General features: G+C 36.6%; 1 protein-coding gene across 1 annotated transcript in view; it reads left to right on the top strand.

Moving 5' to 3' along the window:
* Positions 1-25,986, top strand: part of COL19A1 (collagen type XIX alpha 1 chain) — a 179,007-nt gene that overhangs the window by 89,605 nt on the left and 63,416 nt on the right. Inside the window, exons 12-15 of the mRNA XM_088539915.1 lie at positions 1,861-1,914; positions 2,608-2,643; positions 15,484-15,537; positions 25,846-25,899. Coding sequence (XP_088396041.1) covers positions 1,861-1,914; positions 2,608-2,643; positions 15,484-15,537; positions 25,846-25,899 — 198 coding nt within the window. The remainder of the gene's footprint in view (positions 1-1,860; positions 1,915-2,607; positions 2,644-15,483; positions 15,538-25,845; positions 25,900-25,986) is intronic.

Raw genomic sequence — 25,986 nt, 5'->3', positions numbered from 1 at the left:
CTGTTCTCCTTCAGTGATTTTTTTTCTTTTCTTTTCCTTCTTTCTCTCTCTCTTTTTTTCTTTTTTTGTTTGTTTTGTGGTTTTTGTTTGTTTGTTTGTTTTTGTTTGTTTTTCCTCTTCTGTAAATATACAGCCACGGAACTGAAACTCAAACTTACTGTTGCACTGCTGATTCTCTCACATTGTTGATTCTGAACAGCAACTACTAACATGGGCTAGTAACATGGAAACTCTTGAGATACCTGAAAAAAATCTCTGAAATTGCTTTTCAGGATATAGAGTGTTAGTGTTTTATGCACACTTTCATAAGGAAGTGAAAAGTAAAATGTAGTAAATGGGGGCAGCATTAAAACTAAGTCATAAATATGCAAATTTTAAAAGGAAAGCAGTTTTTGGCTTGTTTTAGGATCCATCTGCCTATCTTTTTAAGTTCAAACAGCAAAACTACTTCTGATTTAACTCTTACATTTTTGGCAAGCTTAATAAAGGACAAATCAAAGCTAAATCAGAGGTATTTACAACAACCACAAATTTAAGCCAAAGTGGGTGCTTAAAATGCTCATATAGTTCTAAATGATGTTCCTTCCAGATGGTGAATTAATGTAATTTTAGCAGGAAGTGAAGTTGCACAAATATGCAGTATTTAGAACACTCACTGATTTAATGTTTCTGTACTCACCAAGGCACAGATGTTGCTTATCATTTTAGTGCCAGTTGTCTCCATCTTTCCAATTATTGCGAACGGAGGAGCACAGTTTGCAAGGACAGAAAGGGGGCTGGGAGGAACTTGACTGAGTAAATCCTCATGCAAATTCATTCAGTCTTCTCTATCTTCAGCCCACTTCACCTCTGCAATAGTAGCCACTGTGGCCTGTTTGTGGAGCATCTCTTTATGCCTTAGTGCTCTAGTGCCTGCCTTGGCTGCCAGTTGGCGTCCAAGTAAAATGTTTTAACATGCAGAGCAATCTTGGGCTTCCATTCTGTCCATGCTCTCCTTTGTCATGTCTCTAAAGCAGTGATTTAGAGACTGCTCTAAAGACAGATCTTTTGGTTTAAACAAAAAGTAGCTCCTGGTAGGTAGTTTTAGCATCAGAACTAAGTTCATGCAGAATGGCTTGAATGTACTCCATGTATTTCTGAACCTCTCCCTTTTGCATGTATTTCACAGCAAGGAGAAAACAGCAGGGATCATTTGGTAGTGATGAGGGCATTTCTTTTTTGAGTTCTTGTGGGTGGGTGGAATTGCTGTATTGTGGAATTGCTGCATTCTTAATGTAGAAAAAAGAAGTCTACTTCTCCAGCTGAAGGCAGAACTGGGGAAGGAGGTGTGAAGGCCGTGATTATTTCTAATTCCCTTTTCAAACACTGGTGCAATCAGCATGTTGGAGGAGGTGGCAGCTGCTGTGAGCTCTGCCCTGTTGAAAATTCACCAGTTCAGCACTGGTAACTGCAACACACAATCCACTGCCTTCCCTGTCCACTTCTGCCTGTTTCAGCAGAGTTTAAGCGAACGTAGCATAGGACTAGCATTTTTTTTTTTTTCGCCCCATGTGTCTGTGCAAGACCCACACCTAGTGGAAATGCAGAGGAACTTTCCACTTCTGTGTGCTGCTTGGCAGAAGAGCACACGAGACTAGATGCTTGTCTTCATAGGTTTGATTATGTGTTGAAGGTACATGTGGTCTTGGGTAGATGTTTTTCTGCTCACAGAATAATGGAAAAATAGGTATGATACAGTAGTACACATGCTATGCTAATATTTAAAGACTCAGTTGGTATAGACTAACTCACAGCAGCACAGAATTTTGTCCATCACTTTTCTTAATTGACAACAAATATACATTCTTCTTCTTTGCACAGGGACTAAAAGGTGACCCTGGTGATCCTGGTGTGGCTGGTCCTAAAGGAGAAAAGGTACTGATTGCCTGTAAAGATGCATGCATACATGAGTGTGCAGGACACATCTTCAATATGTGCACATCGCCTTAATGACACGTACGTGAGGAACACCTACTGCTGACGTCTGTCTCCTTAAAGGGTTGAGGAACAGGAATACGGGAGAGCTGTAAATACAAAGGGCAAGCACGGTTATCACCGCAGAAGGGAGGGCATCTCCTTTTCAGAGGCATTCAGAACAGGAATGCAACTTACATGTTTTGAACTGCTGTCTGCATATTCTGGTTCCTTCCCATAGACTGAGCCTGAAGGTCTCACAGCAAGCTTCAAACCCCAATTATCTAATTCTGTGAACATTTACATATTCAGATGTCTTTACATTTGTGAACAGTTGCACTGACTTCAGTGGCCATTTTATGCATGAAAGCTGCAACTTATAACTAAACATGCAAATACACTTGCAGAATTGCTTTTTAAAATTGTGATTCATTTGTGAAGAGGTCTGCCTTTTTTCTTCTGTGTTTAATCTGTGGTGAATCTGTGGTTTGCATTTATGCTATTATTGAAAAAATACTACATATTTTCATAATTAGAGCATGCAACTGATGACTATACTGAATTTACTTACAGTTCATATCTTCTTAAATGCACAGAGATGAAAAATATATGACTAGAAAGATTGCTGATTTTTCTGTCCTCTTTTTTCACTAGGGAGATGCAGGACCTCCAGGACCAACTGCTTTAAGTGTAAGTATTCATAAAACAAAGAAAATAAAAGAAAACACTTAGAAATGTGGGAGCTTTGACAACTTTGCAATGCAGATGCTTTCATTATTAAATAAAAGAGCCAACTCTCTCTCTTTAAAATGCCTCCCCATCTCCACATTTTCAAAATTAATTGGGAAGCAGAGGAAAGAAATACATAAATATATGGGGGGGGAAGCATATTTTAAATATGTTTACCATTGAACACTATCAGGAATAGTCTTTTTTATTCTTCGTATGGATAATATAGACCAGCTAAAGTGTGAGAATTCCCTTGGTACTTTTCCTGAAACATACTTCTGTGAAAGCTAGTTCATGTTTTTAATATATTGCAAATATATTGTAAATTCTCCTTCAACACCGGTTCTTTAAGCAAATACAGTGGTATTATGGTATATACTTAATATCAAAGATGGGAGAGCTGCTCACATAAGAATATTTGAGTAGGTGGGATCAGACCAGTGGGAGGGGGATTCACAGGCTTTCTGTAGCTGAGCTCCATGCCATAATGTGTGTAGGCAGACTTGAGAGGTTTTGTGGTGGCTAGTCTTGAAGAAACAACTTTTGTTCTTCCCAATCTCTTACGGCTAGTGATCGCTTCATGTGATTAAGTGTTTATATTACCATATCGTCTTTTGAGTTAAATCTGATTTAATCATACACTCTTGCTGTTTTTATCATCATCTTATGAGGGCAGATGACTTTTTTACTAATTATTATTATTATTATTATTATAGTTTTATAGGTATTGTTTTAATAGGTTTTAATACGTATTGTTAATTATCATAGCAGTATTTCCATTTCATATGGAAATTCCTCCATACTGGATACAGGTTTGACTATGATAAAGTGATAAAAACAGGAGTTTATCTATCTAAATTATGTTCATGAGGAGTAAGGAAAGATCCTCCATTCTCTACAGAATACATAAGAAAATATTTTCAACCAAGGAGTATGATTTCTGTTTTTGGATGGCAAACATATGCAGAAATCTTTGATCATGCATTTTTAGCCACTATAGTTAGTCATGACATAATTGTTTTACCAGTTCATTGAAAAATACAAAAAAAAAATCATATAATAGTATCTGTGTAAATTTCAAAAATATTCTAAATTGTGAACATTGAATAACTATGTTCCTGTTGGAGCCAGGCGCTTGTAGCATCTTAAGGAGAAATTAGGTGCAATCCCGCAACTATCCGAGAGTTTATAGGTTAAAACATGAAAATTAACAAAGGTACCATAAAACTACGTAAGAGATTCTACATAAGAGAAATTCTTACAAAGAATAATATTTCAGTGATTTAGTTTCCCTTGTTGATTCTACAATTCAAAAAGAGAGAAAAGAAAGAAAGAACAGACATGTACCTATCTTTTATGTTCATAAAAAAAAAAGAAGAAGAATTAAAATTTGATGAACAGAAAGCATTTTTCAGCCTCTGTGTGTAAGACTTGGGAATTCTTGCAAGTTCTGATATAAATTCACTTAGTATGTCGTTCTCTTTCTTGTATTCTACTTGAAAAAAGAATAGGTGAGGTCATACAGGATTGTTTCCCAAGTATCCAAAACAGATTTACTGAACATGGATCAAACGCATTTTCTTTATGAGGATTTGCTACTGTTCCCCCAAAAGAAAATCTGGATAATTTTTTGCCCTGTGTATTTGTTGCAGATACTTCCATATAGATGATAGAAAGGGGATTTTATTTACTTGCAAAAATCTGAACTGCCCCAAGCATGTACCATACCTAAGACAAATGCTTCCCAAAACTCTCTAGGGTAAGATTAGTTTTATAAAAGTGGTAAGACCTGTCTGAATCCAAGTAATTTTATGCACAAAATAAAATGAAAAGGCCGCTCAGTAAGGTCAATTCATTTAGGTGAAAACAATTGAGAATGATGCAAAACACCATGAAAGAAATGAAACATAACTAACTAACTCCTGCATTCCCAAGCTGTACCTCTACAGCATGACCAACTCCTCCCCAAGAGTCACCACTTACGAACTAAATCAATTTATATTGGCTATGTAATCCTGTAATTTTTTCATAAGAACAATAGTTCTTATTCATACTACTATTAATTATTCTCTACTTTTTCATTCTCTTTATTTCCAAGAGCATGGCAAAAAGGATCTCCATCAGGTCTAACAAACACTGCAGGTTTCTATTGTAAGATTCCAAAATTACATGGGCATAGTTTATTGTACTCAGTTAGGGATTAGGAAATCCAAATAGGCAGTATTTTGATTTCCTAGTGATAAACTAGTAGTGTCCCAAGATTGGTATCTATTGCTAAATTTCATGCCTTACTGAAGATAAGCAGGGCCAATTATGCCCTTAACATCTCTTTAGCGTACAGTAAAAATGTTAGAACCATTAATGGTGAAGTATATTTATTTAACAGCCCTTGATTCTAGGGTTGTTGCTGTAATAGATTGCTGAGAGTAGGATCATGTTTCAAATAGATTATTACACATCTTGAAGGGATCACTGAGATAGAAGTATGATAGTTTTGAGGATAAGACACAAAAAAAAGAGTGGAGGATATTTATTTTCCATGTGTTATGAGTAACAATACTATCCTTGCGTAAATGACAGAATAATGACTAAGTCTATTCTCAGAGCAGCACCTGGATGTGCTAGGCCTGTTTCTAGAGGATCTGATTGTATATTGTTGCATTGTTTTCAGTGCTATTGTGGGCACTTGGCTTTTCTAAAACTCATATTCAAAGGCTGGCAACTCCAACACTGAAAATAAAAAGCTGCTGAATTGAATTGACTGAATATACTCTTTCTTTAGCTCAGATGATACGCATTAATAAAAAGGATTGTCAAATCTTTGATTATAAAACAATATGCAAATGTTTCAGATCAATTGATCCAGGCACAGCAAGATGGCACTGCATTGGTACAGCCACTGATGGTTGTCTTCACAGTTTTAAAAGGAAGCATTTAAATTTTGAAAAAAAAAAAGACGTGAGTCTTCTTGCAATAAGTACCCAAAGTACTGAAACATGTGGTTGTTAGCTGAGGGAAGAGACAGGCAGGAGGATGAATTAGTTTAGAAATTCGAAGACAGGTTACAACGTAGTGGAAATATATGGCCCAGCAGGACGTCTCTGTCTCTGTCTCTGTCTGCCACTGTAAATAGTCATGTATTTCTGTTGGCTAGAATTAAAAGAATATGAATGACATGAATGATGGTGGTTAGGGGAAAATATGATCTTCATAGTTTACTTATTTGTGTGACTTCTGTGTCATCATGACTTTTATGATATATAAGTGTAAAGGGTGGAGACCTTATCTTGCCATAAATAGATAATAGGTCAGATAATATCATGGCTAATATGTCACTGAATGAGAACTAATTATGTCAGGACCATTCATGTTGTTACAGCCAAAAAGTGACATCAGTGTTTCAGTTATGAGCCTAGTTAAATCTAGAGTTTTAAAATCTTTCATTTACTTGGGGCTCATGCATAATGTCATAAATTTATCCTATATTTGGAATCATTTTTAATTTGTCCTAGTGAGAAAATAATTTTTGTTCTCTTTTTATAGAAATGCAAAACAAATTATTATGTTGGGAAAGGAGAGAAGCAAAAATAATGACGCACTAACACACGAATGACGCATGTTAGAGCTAACTCCAAAATAACTTGATACTGCTCTCCAGGTTTGAGGAGGGAGGGAATATTTAAAGGGACTTGCTTGTGCCTGTATGGGAAAACTGGTCACTATCTTCCTGTCATGAGACAGCAGGAAAATGATGCCATTGTGAAACCCTGCTGCCCTGTGCTGCTCTTCCACTCCTATTTCTATGGAAAACATGCACCAGTGAAATAAACTGGGGAAGATCCAGCATTTATGCTGGTCCCAAGATAATTTAGTACTGTGCAGGTGTAGGCTTAGTGAGATGAAGAAAGTTTCAGCCTGCTCATTAGGCCAAGGCTCCTTGTCCCCCACTAATGTTTTGGAAACAGACATTCCCGCATAGATGCACTGGCCCTTTCCAACTATTGGTCCACATTTGGGATATGGGGAGGAAGCGGGGGGCTGAAGCCGGAGAGTTGTCCCCAGGCGCCGTCCATCCTGTAGGGTTGTCCTCCTTACCAGGGCACTGAACATGACTAAGCCTCTGCGGGAAGCCCCTGAGAGCTGATGGTGGTCCCCGAGTCCACAGGTCATTTACAGAGGCATCTAGCAGTAAACAGCAGGAACTCTTCTTCTCCATTTGTCCTTGCTAATGGTACCTGTGAAAATCTAAAGGGTGTCAGTGACTCACATATCTAAAAGGAAATGCTGAGACAGAGTAAATCTTGTGCTGCTCAGAAACATAGCAGGGCTCTCTGGACTCCAACTTGTAACAGAATTAAAATCAGAAGAGTGAAGTTAACTGATACTTGGAGGAGAAATCTACCTGTGTTTTAGAAAGTATTCAACTGACAAATAACAGTCAGTATAGTTTCTTCAATGGGTAAGGGATACTCAGAAGTAGTATGTATGGCAGAACTCATGAATTCCCTGCAGCTGTAAAATATTGTCAGGTGAATGAGCACCTGCCAAACTATATAAAAGGGGAAATAATGCTACTGCTTTTGGAGATACAGAAATGATTTAGTCTGTTTGAAATGCAAATTTCATAGCTCAGAAATGCTTTGCTCTGTCAAAATCTAAGTGCTTTGAATAGCCTTGTCCAGTTTGATACAATTTAAGAGAACATTTCTACCAGAATCCTTAAGCATGCACCTCTAAAAAAAACTTCTTGCTTGAAACAATAAAAAAGAAGTGCAAAAGAAATTGTTAGATAGCTACCTGACCATATACTTCAAAGGTTAACAGCATTGGAATTAGAATTCGCAGCCCATGCGTTTCTTTAAGGCAGATATGGAAAGTTTTGCTAATATATCATCTAAGGAAGATATATTAACAAAACTTTCCATATCTACCTTAAAGTGATGAAATCAGAGGGAAAGAAAGGAGCAGCATTGTAATGCAAAATACACTAGGTTGCCAAAAGAAATATATGAAAAATATATAGGGTCTGTATAGAATCCTGTTAAAGTTAGAAATCACAGAGAGTTTTAAGTGTATTCATTTAGCTCATGCATTATTCATGCCAATACATTTCATTCTCTCTAATCACTAACTTTAACATGTTTCTACATATTTGAGCACTTTTAATAATGATTTAAAGGTTTTTATATGTTTCCATGGAGTCATTTGTACCACGTGGTTCAAGACGTATGTTTGTATTTTCTGTCCTCACTTATGGGAGTAGTCCAAAGTCAAGATTACTACTCATCCTTCATTTATGCTGCCTTTCATTTTCTTGGTATTTTGGCCTTCTGGATTACTCTGTAAGCACCAGATTTCTCTTTTTAGTATTTTTCAAATGTGGTATCATGCGCATTAGGAATATATTTTGAACTTTTCATCCTAATCATCTAATTATATCCAATTTATGCAGGAATGTGTTATTTTTAAGCCTTTCAGTGTTTAAGTTTCCTGTTAAATTGTTCCTGTTATGAAGGACCCTTTAGAGAATAAACAGCGGGGATTGCACTGTTCCGCTGTGCAGTTTTGTCAAAATGTGGGATTTAGTGTAAGGAGCCAACGACTCTTTTCTGAAGTGCCCCAGTTGTCTGAGCTGCTCGCTCGCTCGCTCTGGCATCCACAGCTTAAGCCAGTGCATATCGTCTCTGAAGAGTGACAGGTGAGGGAAGGTAGTGCTGCAATCTCTCTTGTAAAATATATGAAAAGTATTTCTCTTGACACTCGATACACTGCCTTTAGTTCCTGAGGAAAACGAGTGTCCGTCTGTACGTTCCTGTGAACCTATCCCTTTCGGGAGTTACAAAATACTCATGCAGATGGCACCAAGTGTTTACGCAGCGGCCAAGGCTTAAGGCAGTCACAGGCAGACATACCCAAGACTTGCTTACTAAACAGATAACTGAAATGTTGGCTCCCAGGTCGGGTTCAGTCAAGCCAAAGGAAGCTCGTGCACAAATACAGCGCGGTGCGGGCTGCGGGAGGAAGCCGCACGCTCAGGTCCCGAGAAGCCCGGCGGTCACTGTTGGCCAGTGCCCAGTAAACAGCAGCAGCTCTCCTGGGGTAATGGCTGCAGGGGCTTGTGTAGAGCTGAAATCCTAACTCGTTGCCAGCAATATTGCTCAGAAAATACTTTCACAAATTCATGTTATGTAATACTTTTAATTGCAGTGTCATTATTTGGCATTTAGGCAGAGCTCGGAAGAGATAACATATGCTGTCCATATGTTTTCTTCTGTTGTAATGGGTAATGGTATTTCAGATATTCTCCCTGAAATAGCAAGCACTGAATGCATATCTCAACTCAGGCAAATGACTTCTTTCCTATTAACACTGAAAACTAAGACCTGTCTTGTGGATAGCTTCCGTTACCCGAAAGGGTAGCCCTGCTAAGAAGTGTCCCAGCTAATATGATCCTCTCATTCCTTTTGCATAATGAGGTAAAGCAAGGAGAGAGGCATGCTAGTTAACTCAAGGAAGTATAGACAGAAAACTATTTCATATTTTCATTCTAAATCTTGTATATCTTCATATATATCCCTCTAAAGAAGAATCTGAATTTTAACTATTTGAACTTTTTCATGGCAAGTGTACTAATTTCATGAAAATATTGAACAATTCTGTTCTTTAGCTCTCATGATCTCTCAGGAACAGTCACAGATTTTTTTTTAATGCTTTCTAAATATGGAGGCAGATCCTATCAAGGTAGCTTTATTAAGTGAAATAGAAGATGTTCCAGAACTTTCAATCCTTTTTAAATCTTCTTTATGCAGATAAGATTCATGTCTTGGCCTCACAGGAGATTTATGTTTTTCAATAATTTGCAGTCTACAAAATTGGCGTGAAGATTATTTATATGTCCTTCTTTAGAAGAATGATTTAAGGAGTTCTCTATACTTTTTAATTAAAAATAGACATTGTGTAAAGAATCATTGAATTTAGATGATGCTTTTTTTTTCACTTAGAAAATAAACCCATGTCTAAGAAGGTATTTGGTTCATAAAGTGTGAACAGATTTCAAGTTGAGTTATGTAGATATGATCAAACCCAAAGAAAAACAAAATTAATGAGAAACCTATTTTCTGTTCGTTTCAGTAATAAATTAACACAAAAATGATTATGTTTTCATGCAATCTGAAATATTTATTGCTAAATGCTGTCTTTTTTTTTACCCTGAAGCAAATGGGTTGGCAACAGTTCTGAAAGCAGATGAAGTCTATTGCTCTTCACACTCAAGAGCCAAACAGTCTGTTCCAGTAGCAACAGTCATGAGATCCCAAACTTTTCAATGTGCCAACTTTTCAATGTGCCATTTACTTCAGTGGGGATGTGAGTGGGACCAGATCACATTAGGAAATGCTGAAGATGTGTATAAACAATTGTGAAAAGATTGTGAAAGAAGTAATTGCCAAATTTATCTCACCTAAGCAGTAATGTGATAAAAAATGGAGCATTTGTTTGTGAATTCTTTGTGACATTTTTTTTCCACTTTAGCAAAGTCCTGTAGCAGCAAAGTGAGTCTACAGGCTCTATGGGTTTCTGTGTACATAGTGATGGGAAATCTTACAGTTGAGGAGAGGAAAAAATCATAGCCATATTTAAGATATGTCTTTCCCTTCCATTTGGGCTACTTAAAGGAGGGCAGTGGGGTAGTCACGGGAAAGAGAGTGACTTGGAGATACCTGGCAAGGCAACACTGCAGTGACCCTGGCTTTGGATAAGGTATATTTTGACTTCTTTGCTTGCTGGGGGGTAATCCCTGGTCTTAAAAGAATGGAAGCCACAGATTTCCCCTCGTGGAAACAGGCCAGAGAGAGAAATATCCTCAACATAGGAGGATGAAGAAAATCATTACCTGAACAGTAAAAGTTACTTCCTGGTAACACAGCCACAGAGAAGTAGATGAATTTAAGTCATAACTAATTACATCTTGATGGATCTTGTGTGTTTTCCTCTATCACTGAGGCTTCCTTGCGCGCGTGCAGCACCAGCCACCCTGTCCATGCTTCATGCAGTACTTGGCAGCTGGGGAATGCTCTGGGATTCTTTGTGGCTGCAGCTGTTTACTGTGTTCCCACATGATGTTACTTTTGGATTCTCCTTTAAATCAGTGGCCACTTTTTACCTGACTGTTGGTTTATGAGCTTTTATACTGCTGTGGACTTTGCAGAGAGATCACTACATAGCTGGTTCATCTGAAGTGTGCCAGAACTTTTCTTTATACTAGTGCGAGCTGTGTGATCAGGAACTAGGTCAACCCTCTGCTGTGGGAGTCACCCAGCAATCCACTTATAAAAGAAAATTCTGCTGTTGATCTCTTCATGCATGTTTCAGTAGAGATATATACCTTTATGTTTATAAACATAATTTCAGAAGTGCTTTGACAAATAGTGTCTATGAGAGCTGAATCTTTTCAAAGTAGCAATTTATAAAACTCACAGAGTCAGATGGCAAAAAATGACTTGTTCTTACCCTGCCACAAGAGATGTTTCTGCATAGCTAATTTAGCCTTTATCTTGGCTTCACTTGCCTCACTGTACTTCGTGCACTTTCTCCCTGTGTAGTCACATTTATTCCATAAAAATCCGAGTTATGTGTAAGCCTGAATTTATAGTGAGGAAAAAAATGGATGAAATCAATTTTATGTTTAGAAGATGGAAAAATAATCTGTAAAGGTCTATGATAAAATACTTTTTGTGCCGTAAGGAGGCCTTTTTTATTACTGTTAGCATTTGCATTTTGTGTCTATTTTGTATTGGGAAAGAGAGGCTCTTGTGTTTGGAATCTATTTCAACAACACTACCCAACAGTGCATAAAGCAGCTGTCTAGCTGTCTGCTTCAAAAACTATTAGGTGCATTTTGAAGTAACTTTCAGAATACTAAAAATACACTCACTTGTGTAATACTTGTTGAATATGCTTTTGGCTGTATGCTTCAGCTGTAAGCTTCCAGAGGAAGTAATATGAATAACAACTTGAAGTAACTTCACTCTTCCACTTCAGCTGTTTTGTTTTTTTTAATTGACCAAGAAGTCATGATAAATGCTTCACTTCTGTTCAGAGTGTTCTTAGGCAGTGATTTTGAACTGTTAAATTATGAACCAAGTCTGTAAGGTGCCTCTGTGGATATTTGTCTTCATATAACAGGTAATTAAAGGTCTTTATTTTTTTTTTCTTTTCTTTCTTTTTATATTTGTATGGTCATACCACAGGATTTTAGCCCTTCTCCTGTACTACATAGCTTCTGGTACTGACATGCCAGCTAGTACACTTTAAACTGATACCTTATGAAACTTAAAACAGTTTAACTGACTGGGCTGCTAGGTGATATTTCTATCATCTACCATCCAAACACAGTTTACTTCTTCCATCTCAAGTTTAGTAACTCTCATGAGATTGTACCTTCAGTTACTTGCCAAAAATGTCAATATAGAGCACATTGTCTTCTAAGTTTAGTATTTTCTTCTAATTTTCAAAGATTAAGATAAATAAGATGCTCAAAAAGCATATATCTAGTTATTTCATCATCGTCCTGGCATTTTTGTGGTGTCATAACTATATAATAAACAGCTTATTTGCTACAGATATTTGCAATGAGAGATGCAAATTATTTTAAAACCTCACTTATTTGACTGTAGCATTTTTTAAATCTACCACTTTTTCCCTATTCCTTAGACTAACCCTTAGTCTAAGTTTTCATCACCACTTTGTTGAAATATCTGTGAGCTTATGCTTCCAGGCATACTTGCTTTTTTTTTTTTTTTATCTGACTTCGTAGCCAGGATATTTTCCTTTGCCCAAACTTCCCATTAAAGTTTACCTCTTCATAAAGGAATTCACAAGTTTCCACTGTCAGCATCATTTTCAAGATTGTACGACCCCATGTTTGGCTGTCTACCATGTTTTAAACATATTTCCATTTCATATTCATCAATCTTCAAACACATAAATCCAAGGGACTTACCTGACCAAAGAAAGATACCAAAGAAAGTTCTTTTGAGGGGTTTTGTCCCCCACCCGTTATTTGTATAGATTAAGCAAATAGAGAATCTGATCTCTGAGCTCCAGAGGTAGAGCTCCAGAAGTTAAATAGGGAAAAGATGAAGTAGATACTTTTGGCTGCCTTCTTGCAAGTACATACTCCTTTTTCATGATGGACTTTTTAGTTCTTTGCCAAGTTTTATAGGAATTTAGCTGACGATGTTTTACATAGCTATTTACAGAGATCGTGCTGCTGTTGCTAATTCATTACCATTGCTAATTTATTACAATTCTACAGACATTTTAGTTAACATGGTTCGAGTTGTCTTATCACTTCTTAAACCAAAGATCTCTCTGAATTTAGTGTGAACTTTTAGCTCAGTTTCAATGTCAGGATATGGCTTCTTGAACAGTGTAGTCCTCCCTGCCTAGTTACTATTTGTAAGCAGTTCTCCTCCCTTTCCTTGAAGATAAACCTTATCTAGTTCCTTTTTATTGACAATAATATTGTAGAAAGAGAAGAAAAAGAATAAGTCTAGAATTTAAAAAAGGCTATTAATTATCATTATTGTGCAGATACATTGTTGTAGAATGTAAAATTCTTATCCCCTTGGAACCTCATTGTACAGATATGTGAGGCTAAGTATTTCCACCTTCATAACACAGACGTTGCAGAGTTTCATCTCATTCGCCTACATCAAATTGTCACAAAAATTGAAATATTAACAAAACAAAACTCCACCTTTTCCTGAATGTCCAGAATTTTTTAGAAAAATAGAGTATTGGTAGTAGTGAGAGTTCTTAACAGATTTTCAAACTACCTTGAAGAGAAAACAATGAGTTTTACAGAGCTCATATTCACATATTGCTTTATAAGCAATGTATAAGCTACATAACTGCACCTTAATTAATGTATTATGATTTATTGGACACATTGTGTTTTTCGTTGTCATACATAGACATAGACATAGTTCCTGTGGAACTTTTGATGCTTCAGTTTCTGGCCATTTCCCCTAGTTCTGTCGGTGGCCACCACTGAAAAGAGGCCAGCACCATCCTCCTCACTGCCTCCCTTATAGAAACTGATCAGGTCCCCTCTCAGCCTTCTCTTCTCCAGGCTGAACAGACCCAGCTCCCTCAGCCTCTCCTCATAGTGCAGATGTTCCAGGCCCCTGATCATCCTTGTAGCCCTGCGCTGGACTCTCTCCAGCAGCTCCACATCCCTCTTGTACTGTGGAGCCCAGAACTGGACACAATAGTCCAGATGTGGCCTCAGCACGGCTGAGTAGAGGGGCAGGATCACCTCCCTCGACCTGCTGGAGACGCTCTTCTTAATGCACATACTTTAGCTCCATAAACTTTGGGGAAATTAAGGAAATAAAAAGTATGCAGCAGTTTTGTAGCAGATCCTGCATCTTACTTTGTTAACATTATATGTTGAAGTGAACAAAGAAATACACCCTATAGTAAAATAATGTCTGACATATTCTTCTGATTTCTATAGTTGAAGGTGGAGAAATCCTAAGAAAAACTCTTAAAGTGAGAATTATTTAAAATTGAAGCTGGAGTTCATTTTTATGAAGTGATAATTACACTTGAAGGGCATGATCTTGACACAGTCAAATTACTTTTTTCAAGTTTATCTGGGGAATTAGAGATCATTAAGGTTTTCTAAGTTCATTTCTGGAAATCTGAACATTTTTGTTAAAACATTTGTTCTATTGAGCTGCAATTTATCCATATTTGGGGCAACAGAGTAAAGATGCATAACTGATTCTAAATAAGGAGCTCATGATTTCACCAGATGTATATGTAGCACTGAAATAATAACTATTGTTAAATAAACTAAAAATTAGTTAATTTTTTCATACCCTGAAAGTGTATGCAATATTACACTGAAGAGTTTTTTTTATTCTTCTTCTTATTATACAGAGTAGAGCAGATCTGTATTCTTTGCTAATTATATCAAAGCTCATTTTATACCTTTTATGACAGAAATGGAAATTGGATAGCTTCCCCAAAGTCATTTTAAGAAGTATTTGTATCCCAGGATGACTGATAAAGCAAGGGGGACATTGTTCTAAGCACAAAGCTGTTACTTGATGGCTTTATGATTATATTGTATGTTAATCAGACATAAAATTAAAGCTTTGAAGCCTCAGAAAAAGTCTCTAATCCTGTGACTGGAAGGACAGATCCTGCACTGACATCAGAAGCAGAGTGCATATGGAGATACCCAAAGCTCCTGTGCCTGCTCGTGGGAGAGAGCAAAGAGGGGGCTCTCTGGGGAGAATGCAGAGACCTGATTCGGAGAGTGGAGTAAGCATAAGGCTGCCTGCTATATTTAGGCCATGTGAGCGTGTCCCCTTCATTCCCCTTTCCCTCCACCTCCTAAATCTAAATTTGAGTTTTAGTGTAAGTTGTCATTCATTTAATATAGCTTCTCTGTTTTCTTATGACATCCTAACTGAAGAAAATAAGTAACTGTTCATATAAAACTGTAGCTTATTACATTTATAATTTACTTCAGTGCTGACCTATATCTTCTTTTCCAAGTGATTCAGCCTGTATGTGGAGGAATGTGATTAATAATTAGTTTGCATTTTTTCCGATCTTGAATGTAACATCACCCCAGAAGAGGTTATTATGTCTAACCTATTTTTGTTATTAGAAATAAATGCTTTATCCTGACATCTGGCTCTTTGGCATAATCTCACTTGAATAGAATAATGCAGGGTGAAAATAGCATTGAATGCTATATTTGTTTAATGTTTGTATTTTCAGGGTTTGCCAGGATTGGAGGGTCCCCAAGGTCCACCTGGCAAAGAGGGTCAAAGGGTGAGTAAACTCTGTGAACAACTGGTGGGTGTGCTAACTGTCCTTGATGTGTTACTTCTTGCTAAGCACTAATAAAAAATTGAAAGGTAGCAGCTGAGTATGAAACATGCTGACAACAAACTGAGCTCTGACATTTGAGGTTTCTTCTCAGTTGAAGGAGATTTAACGATTTAAACCATCCAAAATGTTTTAATGACTGACAGCACAGATGCAGGTCTTGTCATTTGTCCAACATTTTCTGTGTAATTTTAAATGAAGCAATAATAAAATTACTCCAAACTTTTAGATTTATTGCAGGATAGACCACACCTCACTATAACCAGGATGTATGAAAATCTGACTTAGGGGTCATTACTAAAATATTAACAGAAACCAGAACTAGTAACCCATTCTTTGTTGTGGTTACTAGTACATGATTATCAAGGCCTAGTATACATGCACAAAGAGAAGAAAAATGATAGGAGAAGAAACAGTTGAGAATTATGTTCAAGGCTTGAAATAAACTTTGGTTTATTTTAAATATAATAAAATAATTGACTGTTTTCTCTTTGTTTCTTACACCTTTGCTTTCCCTGACTTATTGAATTTGGTAGTTCTGTAGAAAAGGTAATGATATAATGATATTTATTGTTCTGGTACCTCAGGAAATAATTCTTTTCTCGAGAGCCCTTACAGTCTGGGAAGATGCTCATACCTAAACACTTCAATATTTGTCCGAATTAAATTGAGCCCGAGGAGAGGTTTCCAATTTTGGTCCTTTAATAATTCTTGGTTAACTTAGCCATCGTGAGTTTTAATATCTGAGTTGAATTATCTGTAGCAAAAGCATTTAGTATCATTCATCTCTCATCTTAGTGTACTAAAGTGACTTATGGTCAGTGGATTTATTAAAGGCTGGTTTGGTCATTCTAATAATAGTAATAATATTGACATAAGACAAAATGACTAATGACCTTTAGGCCTTGAAGCTATGCTGTCATTTCTTTAAACAGTAGCTTGTTGAAGTTATACGTTGAAACCGAAGTTATAAAAATAGTACCAAATTTCATTTAAGTAAGTTAAATGTTGATGTTTGAAAGCTGAGTTTTTTTTAATTTCAAACGATAGAGAATCCATTCAAACAACAACAGCATAATAAAGATGTAGCAGAAGTTAGGTAGAGAGTATAAACATGGGATTCTGGATTTGCTGTTAGGGCTTTATAATTATTATTACTGCTATGCTTTTAAGAGATATCAAGTATAAAAAAGCTGCAGATACCTAGTTTTAGCAAATTTTTCTGCAGAGTATTGATTCTGCAAAAATACAGAATTTTGTGTTTCTCCTTTGGGAACAATTCTAAATATGACCGTACTTTAGAGACAGATAGTTCTTCAAATTTCTTAATATTCTAAAGCAAAGAGTCTGAGTTAACGTGTGATATGATATATAATGTTGGAAAAATGGTTATGGAGATACTTTTTTTTCCATTTTGCAATGGAAATTATAGAGTTGATAAATTTATAATGGTAATTTCCTGTTCATGCTTAAAATTAAACTGTTGTATATATGTATAAACATGAGAGCTGATTGTTTTATAATCTCAGCATTGCACACAATTGCCTTTAGCCAAACAATGGGAACAGCAGACTTCAGAATCTCAGCATCTGTCTTTATCTTTTTATCAGTGAAATGGTCACAACAATACTCATGTTCTTTTTAAATATTCTACTAGCCGTCACCACCACCCAAGTTTGCAGTTTTTATTTTGTTTGCAGTTTTTATTTAGTTTGCAGTCTTTATTCAACTCCCATGGGGATTTACATTTCCAATGCATTTAATTACACAATAACATGTTGATTCTAACAAGATCTCTGCTCTGCTTAATGACAAACAGGGCAGGACACATCTAATGTCTATTTAATATTCCTTTTTACTTAATTATAGAAGTCATGCTTCCCTGTTATACTTGTAGCAGATCATCTGAATCTTACATATTATATGAAGTTACCAGTTTTCTCATGAGCTTTCTTTTGAGCATTAAGGCACCATATTGAGTGTATAACTAACTGATGATTTTCATCCAACACGATATCCAGATCTAAATTTGCTATTACAGATTGGAATTATAATGTATTTAAAAAGGAATGATATATTCCATTTGGCTGCCTTACTTAGAGAACCTTGATTTTTGTATACTTTTCATTTGCATAGTACTTGACATATTCAGAGTTCTAATTTCCACTTACTTCAGCAACATTTTTAAGTGTTCTTAAGCAGTTTTGAAGATTGGATTTTGAAGATTAATAAGGCATGCAGGCAGGAAATATTAAGGATATAAATTAGAAGCCTCTGAACATGCATAAAAATAAGATCTAAGAAACTATGGAAAATTGACTATGTTAATAGTGGTGTGTCAAACTTGAAGAAACATGTGGAAGGCTCATGTGAGAGCTAGTGAGTTAGGTTAGACCATAAAACGAGATGTAAAGGGAAGAAGAAACACCATGCTTTAGTGTGTTACTCCCCAGTTTGACTTGGCCTGAGGCATGCATTTTCTTTTCATTTTCATATTATTTTGAAATGAGATTTTGCTTAGTAGCATCCAAGATCACAGAGTTTAAACTTAGAACTATCAACAGATAGTGAAGATGGCAACCAGTCTTAAAGTCCGTTGACTATAGAAGGAACCTAGGTCAAATATCTCTCTATCATCTTAAGAGGAATAAGCCTGGATAGGAGTATTTCTTTCACATCACGGGAAAAAAAAACTGTATCAAAGCTTACATAACAATAAGGATAAAGAAGAATGCTTTGTAGGTTCTGAGCTCAAAATTATGTCAGCTTGAAAAATTTATTGAGACATATATGAAATCTATTAACAAGTACAGATTTACCATCTCACTGAATCAAATGATGACTATGGTCTTTTATTTCAAGAGCAAAAAAGATACCAGGACATTATTTCAAATCCAGTGTTAATAGCTTTTGTCTAATGGATATGTTATAGATGCAGTTGCATCATATCATTTGAGTCAACATATGATTATTAAAATCATAACTGTGTTACTTTCTGTGTCCTGAGGATCTGATACATCACGCTGGGATATGATCTTGCTCTTCAGTCACTGAGCAGTTTAGGTTCTGCTTTTAAACAGTGACATGCAGATAACCTGACTTTTTTTTTTTTTTGATAAAAGTGTGTGAAATGTCTTATGTCTAAGTTGGTCCTACTGGATGCTTTACAGATCTCCCAAAGGATGAAAGAGTGTACACTAATGTGATATGTTTACAGAAATGCAGTGTAGAGAGATCATTCAGAACAAGAGAGATGAAACCCTGAAAGCTTTTAGACTGGATCTGTGCAGTGTTACAGTGTCCTATATTGAAATACATGCTCTATTTTGTTGTCTCCACTTACAAGAAAATCCTAAACCCAGTGAAAATTTGAAGTGGTGCAGTTATGGCAATGAAAAAGTAGAATTCATATGCATGTCACTTCTTTCATATTGTTACAGTAGTATAATCCACAAAAAATATTTTCTGAATAAAAATAAATATGTTAATAGTCCAGTATTTTGCCAATGTATTGATTGGGTTTGTCTATCTCATCTCCAGCAGGCCTCAAAACTTCCCGATACTTAATAGAAAGACCAGTGTTCCTCCATGCTCTACCACTAGAGAATTTGTCCAAATTTTTGGTTTTGTCATCTTTAGTGAAATGGATTATTATGCTTATTTGAGGCATAAGGCCTTGCTAAGCAATATTCTCTCTTTTTAATTCTGGGAGAAATTTAATTCTGGAGTCATTGGGATAAATGGGCCAGTAGAGATGGCCACTCATTCCATCTTTCCCATTCCTGGACAAGAGACACTAGGCTGTTCTGAGTGTTCCTCCTGTTGGCTTCAGGCACTCAGAGCAGCATATTACTGCTACAGTGAGATGTTACCCAGAAAAGTCCATGGTCCGATATTACTATTCAAAAAACACAAAAAAGTTTGGGTGCTGATCTAGCATTGCATGGAATTTAAACACCACGGACCACTGTGTTATCTCCTCTGGCTTCCTGCCTGTCAGGACATTGTATTTCTCTCAGTACTCCTGCACTGCCACAGAAATTATAGCATTATAGTTTGGCTAAGCATATTTTCTACAGAAGTAGTCTCCACCTGAAAGACATCAGCAAGACACTTCACCAGGCTTCTCCTCCATTCTTTTCAGTGTATTTTAGTCATCCCCATATTTCAAAACGTGCTTTTTATTTTTCACCTGAGCATGTAACTTCAGCCTCCAGCAACTGGTTTTTGTTATGTCTGTCTGAATAACGTTAAAGACATACTTAACGTCTCTTTTTTTTTTGATCAAATCACCTTTCCATTTATTTTCAAGGAAATCGAATGGAGGTACTTCAGTTTCCCATGTAAGGCATTTTTCTTCTGTCCTTATTTTTTTTTTACATTACTGTATTTTCTTCAAGTTTCCACTGTTTATAAATAGAGACTGCATTGAGTTTTCCAGAGTCTGCCTTCACTATGTCAAATACGGTGAAGTGAAAATTTTATTTCCAAAGTAAAATTCCAAAGGCTTGGGAAATTAATTATTTCTGAAAATGCTATTACTTTTTATATGCAATTTAATTAGTTCCAAAAATTCTTTTAATGCAAAGCTACAAATCGACTTCCTTATATCTTCACTGTGAAATCTAGAAGTGGTTCATTTTGCATTCTCTCTTTTAATTTAACTAGCTCTAGATTTTTCTTAGTGTAGCTATCAACAACTTTGTTTTTGTGGCTTAATAGGATTTTTGGAAATGTTTCATATGTATTTAAACTGACTCACTCTCCACCCTGGTGGTTTCCTTGGTTCTATTAATGAATTCAATTCAAAAGATCTACAAATCTTTCAACAGTACTGTAGCCATATTCCTGACTGTGTGTTCCTAGGAAAGTTGCAGGTGTCTTGAAGTAAATATTTTTGAAACAACTTCCTCATTTGCAATTGTTGTGTTTATAATATCAAATACTTCATTTAAGAGGAGGCTATTGTTAGCATTATCTTAGTAATAAATTTAATGCCTCATAAAACTGACATTCCTTTGGGATGTCATATCCAGTGTTTCAGCATTGATCTCACCAAAACTGTCTTTAGAGGGAGTTTGTAAAATTGCCTTAAGAAACTTGCTTGATTTGCTGTCTGAGATTACAAGGCTTTCTAGTGAGCACAAATAAAACTATGACACACTGGAAAATCTTTGTAAATAGATAAATGTTCCCTGGATTTGTTGGTATCCTACAGATTTAGGCATTGGAGATTTTAAGTTGCAGAAATTTACCTGCTAGCAGTGTTACCCCTCTTTTAAGGACTTTTTAAATGTTTATTAAATATGTACAAGGAATAATATATAGTTTGTCTAGATTATCTTTTTAGCATTTTATAAATACAAAAAAAAAGAATTATTACATATTGGAAATAATTCCCCAAATTTAAGTTTATTCATGTTAAAAATTGAATGTTGAGGTTAATTTGTAGTGTAGTGTAGTGAGGTTATTTGTAGTGTAGATATATCCTTAAGGCCAAGATTCAAAAGACAGAAGGAGTTGTACATTTAAGTCCTGCTACTGTGTTGGGGTTCTTCGACTAAAGGCTGAATTCCCAGGTGAGGTGACAGGAGAGCTGTGAGATTTCTGTGCCTTAGTGTCAGAACTCCTATTAAGAGCAGCAGTGCAGAATCAGGTGGTTAAATGTCAAATAGATGTGCACTCTGCCATAATTACAGCTCCTTCTAACTGTCTCTGTTACAGTCAGAGAAAAGAGCACAGGGTTAGATGGATGATTGCTCTGATTTTTATGATTGATTCTTATCTTCCTTTTCCAATTACTTTTGAACTGGCTTTCTCTGACAGGCTTTGCAAGCTCCAGGTAAGCAGCAGAGAACATAGAGTCATGAGTACAGACAGGGAAAATGGGAAGACTAAGTAAGATCTTTCCTTTAAGCAGGGCTAAACTGCTACATGGCCTTGTCACACAGGTCACAGACTGAGAAAAGCACCTTGATTGGGCTATTAGAAGAAAAGGAAATATGTCATGCCTTTTTTTCCCAGTGTTAGTGAAAGAAAATATTTTATGTTATGTGTAGAGATCCGTTCTATTTATATGGGTTAGGCATATTCAGAGAATGTCCATTGGGTCAGTTGGCTCAAAAGGCTAAGGCAAAGGAAAGTCCCGGGTGTGTATTTGTGTCTTCTGAGTTAGCGTGGACACTGAGGAGTGCCAGGCTCCACAGTGGCAGCTCTGGGCATGTCAAGAAATAATTTTGCAATTACTCAGAATGGTGCTTGCATGGTTGTGTTTTTAGGTGCCTAGCGGGCTGATCCCAGGTCTGGAGGATTGGACACTGAGACATGAGTCTTTGCTTTCCGCTTTGTTCCTTTTAGGGGTGTATTTGTCACTCTGCCAATCTATTTTTTGAAGTTTATTAGAGAGAATCCTAGTTTAGCTTGGCAAACAAGTTGACATTAGCATCATTTATCTTGTTTAGTACCTAGAGTACTTAAGACTTTAAACCCAACTTCCTACTTTCTCTAGTATGCTGGTTCCTGTTTTGAAATATGATGATGTGTTTCAGAAACTGCTAATTAGTTATTTCCCTTGAAAATTCACATAGATATTTTAAGAGTTTTTTTCCTTCATACTCATATGGGCTCTTTAAATTGTTAATTGCCTTTCACAAATATGTCAGAGTTCCTGTGTATAACTCTATTAAAATAATCCCAGTTTATTGTAGATGCTAAGAGTAATCTTACTTCTCTGTCCTTAGCAATATGTGAATAGATAGATGCAGTGCGATACAGTAGAAAGTTACAGCACTTCTTTCACTATTTATTAAGGCCTGTGGTAGGACTCCCAGGCTGTAGGCAGAATCAGAGTTCAAACATATAGTAGGATGCACAGAGTCTCTTTCCTGAAGAATTTTCCATCTAGTTTGAGGTAAAATTTGTCAAGTCTTTTTGATTAGCAAAGTGAGTGAGCAAGAGGGGAACCAAAGTTCAGTTGTCTGCATACTTCAGCTGGGCGCTCAGCTGGGGATTGCTGGATCCTTTATCTTAATTTATTATTTTGTCCTATTTGCCTCTGATGAAGCAGTTATTATTTGAATCATTTACATGTGTGTGAGGGCTGAAGTTTGTCCCAAGAATAAAAGGAATGTAGCCTACCATTAAATTAGTTTTGTCCAACAAAAATGTATGCAGCACAAAGGAAATGTCAGCAGCTGTTATATTTTTATTTTCTTTAGATACTACAGTTCTAAATAGTCTCAGAAAATTTATTGGCACTACTTTTTTAGTTTAAGTCAGATTAGGTGGTATTGCATGTTTATTTAGATTAAAAAAGTGCATAGCATCCAGAATATTTATTTTTATATTTATGTTTTTGAGATGTTTTATTTGCCCAGTGAACTCAGATAAATAAAAGTAATTAAATTCTCTTTAAATTTATCATTTTTAGGTAGTGTGTCACCCAAAATGTGGTCTGGTCAACAGACCACATTTTTTTGTTTATTGTAATCTGTGCACTTCTGCTTGCAAAGGAGCAACAGAACAGGGCTTCTTTGGCCTCCTGGGCCAGCTGCCAGCCCCAGGCACTGCGGAGCCATGAGGAGCGCAGCTAATACTCACCTGTAGAAAGGAGACTGGAGCTGTGGCTCCTGGCTAAACCCACTCTATGAACTAGGAAGGGCTTGGAGATTTCCTTCCTTGGTTCCTCATTTCCTTGCTTCCTTCCTTCCTTCCCTGAGTTTCGTTCCGCTAGAAAAAGCTGATGCTTCATTTCAGAAAAACATTTTACTTATTTTTCCAAGTCTATAATGATCACTGCATTGACCATAATACAGTTGTTTTTTAAAGCTAGGTAGTTAGATGGGGCTAATGGAGAAAAGGGCTAATAGCCCCGACATTATCTGCGCATTGCAAAATAGCTCAATCAAAAATTTTCGTGTTTGTAAAAGTATGTTTGTGGTGATGAATCAGTAAAGTAAATGTTTTATTCTAATTCTACATTGGCCAAAAATGTAGAAGGAAAATAAAGGATATATAATAGAAACACATTATAGAAACATATTACTTGAATTCTTAGAACTTTTCCCTTACGGTGGTATTTTCATTCACTTTTGCTCCTGTAAATATACAGATTTCTGTGTGATTCTGAGATCTGTGTGACAGATTTCTTGTACATATAGCATGTTCTCTACTGTCTAATAATGTACTCATTGAATAAAAGGTAGGGAAAGTGCTTATTTTATGCCTCGCTGGGTAAGTGTTCTAGTGATTAACCAATGACAGAGCAAAAACAACTACACAAAAATATTTTTGTTTTGCTTCCGATTTCCAGAAAGTTAATCATCTGCTCAGTTTTCACTTTGTGAAATGTCATAAATCACATCATAGCTCATCTTGTAAAGGAAAAAAATCGCCTTCCAAACATATTCCTTGTTTTCCTGTGTAATTAACACCTCGTTCGCAGTTGTGTCTGCCTGTCAAAGCCCTCCCATCTTTCCCTTGACACTTCCTTGATACTTTGTTTAGACTGTTGTGATTTTAAGTGTCATCCTCAGTATACTTTAAATAAATCCAAACAGGAAAAGGAAGATGTTTCAAAAAGTCAACAGTACAGCTCATGATAACTCATGGGCACTATTTAAAAAGTATGAAACAATTTATATTTATTACTTAGATCATTAAATATCAGGCTGTTCTTCATAGCTCCTGATGCAAGTTTACTGCTTTTAAAACAACCTGGGAAGCTTTGATCTCCACCTGGGTTTCTGGACTGGAGATCAGTCCAGAGAGGCACATCTCAACTTGGGGAATTATAATCTAAGTAGGAATTTGGCACGAAGAAAAAAGGCCCAAAGCAGCGTATCCTGAAGTTTCACAAGTGTTTGTTTTGGCAGCACTGCTGGCCAACAGCAGACCCTCTTTCCTCATGCCTCTCCCAGTGAAGTTATGCTGCAAACTGAATGGAGGAGCCCATCAAAGATAAAAACAACTTTTCTTCCCCAGTGGCTATCCCTGGCCCCAAGTGCTTCCCTGATGGGACTGATCCCAGGCAGCGGGGACAGCACTCTCCATGCCGTGAAGGGCAAGCCATGGCCAAGCACGAGGGCATGCGCTGAGGGGCAGCGCGGCCTTCACCCACGCGTAGGCACTGGGCCCTGTGGGTTGCTGCTGAAAGCTTGCCCCATGGTGCCCCACTTATAGCTCCGCATGTGCAGCCACCAGCAGGATTAAGCACATAACATGTGTCTCAGCTAGCTAAGACCCAGGAATTTGGCACTCCAAATATGCTGAGGTTTTTTTTTTTTTTTTATGGCCTTAAAACACACTGTCCAACTGTGGACCTTCCAGTGGTGGCAATGTGCCCCTGCACACCTAGCTGGGTTCTTCCTTTGTCTGGAAAGGCTTCAAATCCCCATCTCCTTCTTCTCATGAGGCTCCTGAAACATAGGCAAGAGGTTGCTACAGGGAATGAGCAGGAGGGATTTTTCAACCTTAGTTTTGTCATGTTGTTTATATAGAATATAGCTTAAGATCACTAAAAAGCAGAGCAAGAATGGTTTTCTAGAGATTAGAAAATCTCTACATTTTCTCCCCTGTAAAGACCGAGGCTGGATTTCCCCTCTGTGCTCCTTACAGTACTTCTGTGGTTGGTGTACGATGGCCATTTAATAATATACAGAGGTAGGCTTAAACAAGGGGATGTGAGCTGGCAGCCAGCATATATATTTTTTTAACTTTATAAGCCAAGTTTCACTAGGCTTCCCTGTAATGCATTTTATTAATTTAGCTTTATCATATGCAAGGGCAAAATTTAATCTTTATGGATATAGTACTTATTTTACCATGGTGCCTAGATAATAGTTGTTCTCAGCTATTGTTTCTAAAAATGTGCTTCATATCTCATTTTGGCAATGAAGATTATTTAGAATAAAGGACATTCACATGTAATTTCATTAGATATCATCAAAATGTTCTGTATGTTACAGCCCGATCAATATGCATTCACTTTGAGACACGGTTTGAAACCATAACAATCAATGTTACAGTGATGCAAATATACGGCTTGTTGTAATTATTAAAAACAGCCCTAAAAGTAGTAGAATTAAAATACTGTTGCAGTAACTGGAATAAAGTATTCGTTTTGGAAAGTAGTTGATTTTTTTCTTTTGCTTATAAAAACAACAATAAGTCTTCCTTTTAAACAAAGTTCTTATTACAAATCAGTCATTAGCTTTTATTTTTATAAACATCTGTTTTTCTTTTGGTTTCCAGGGTCGACGAGGCAAACCAGGACCCCCTGGAAAACCAGGACCACCAGGACCTCCTGTGAGTACCTAGCAAGGCAAAGGGAAGTTTTCACTTGAACCTAAGACAATGAATTTTATTAGCATTTATATTAGGTTACCTAATAAT

The sequence above is a fragment of the Tinamus guttatus genome, unplaced genomic scaffold (assembly GCF_059628265.1).
Source record: "Tinamus guttatus ecotype Peru unplaced genomic scaffold, ASM5962826v1 Tinamus_guttatus_pri_ptg000051l, whole genome shotgun sequence".
Taxonomy (NCBI): domain Eukaryota; kingdom Metazoa; phylum Chordata; class Aves; order Tinamiformes; family Tinamidae; genus Tinamus; species Tinamus guttatus.
The sequence above is the reverse complement of the archived record's forward strand: the minus strand, read 5'-3'. Positions and strand labels throughout refer to the sequence as shown.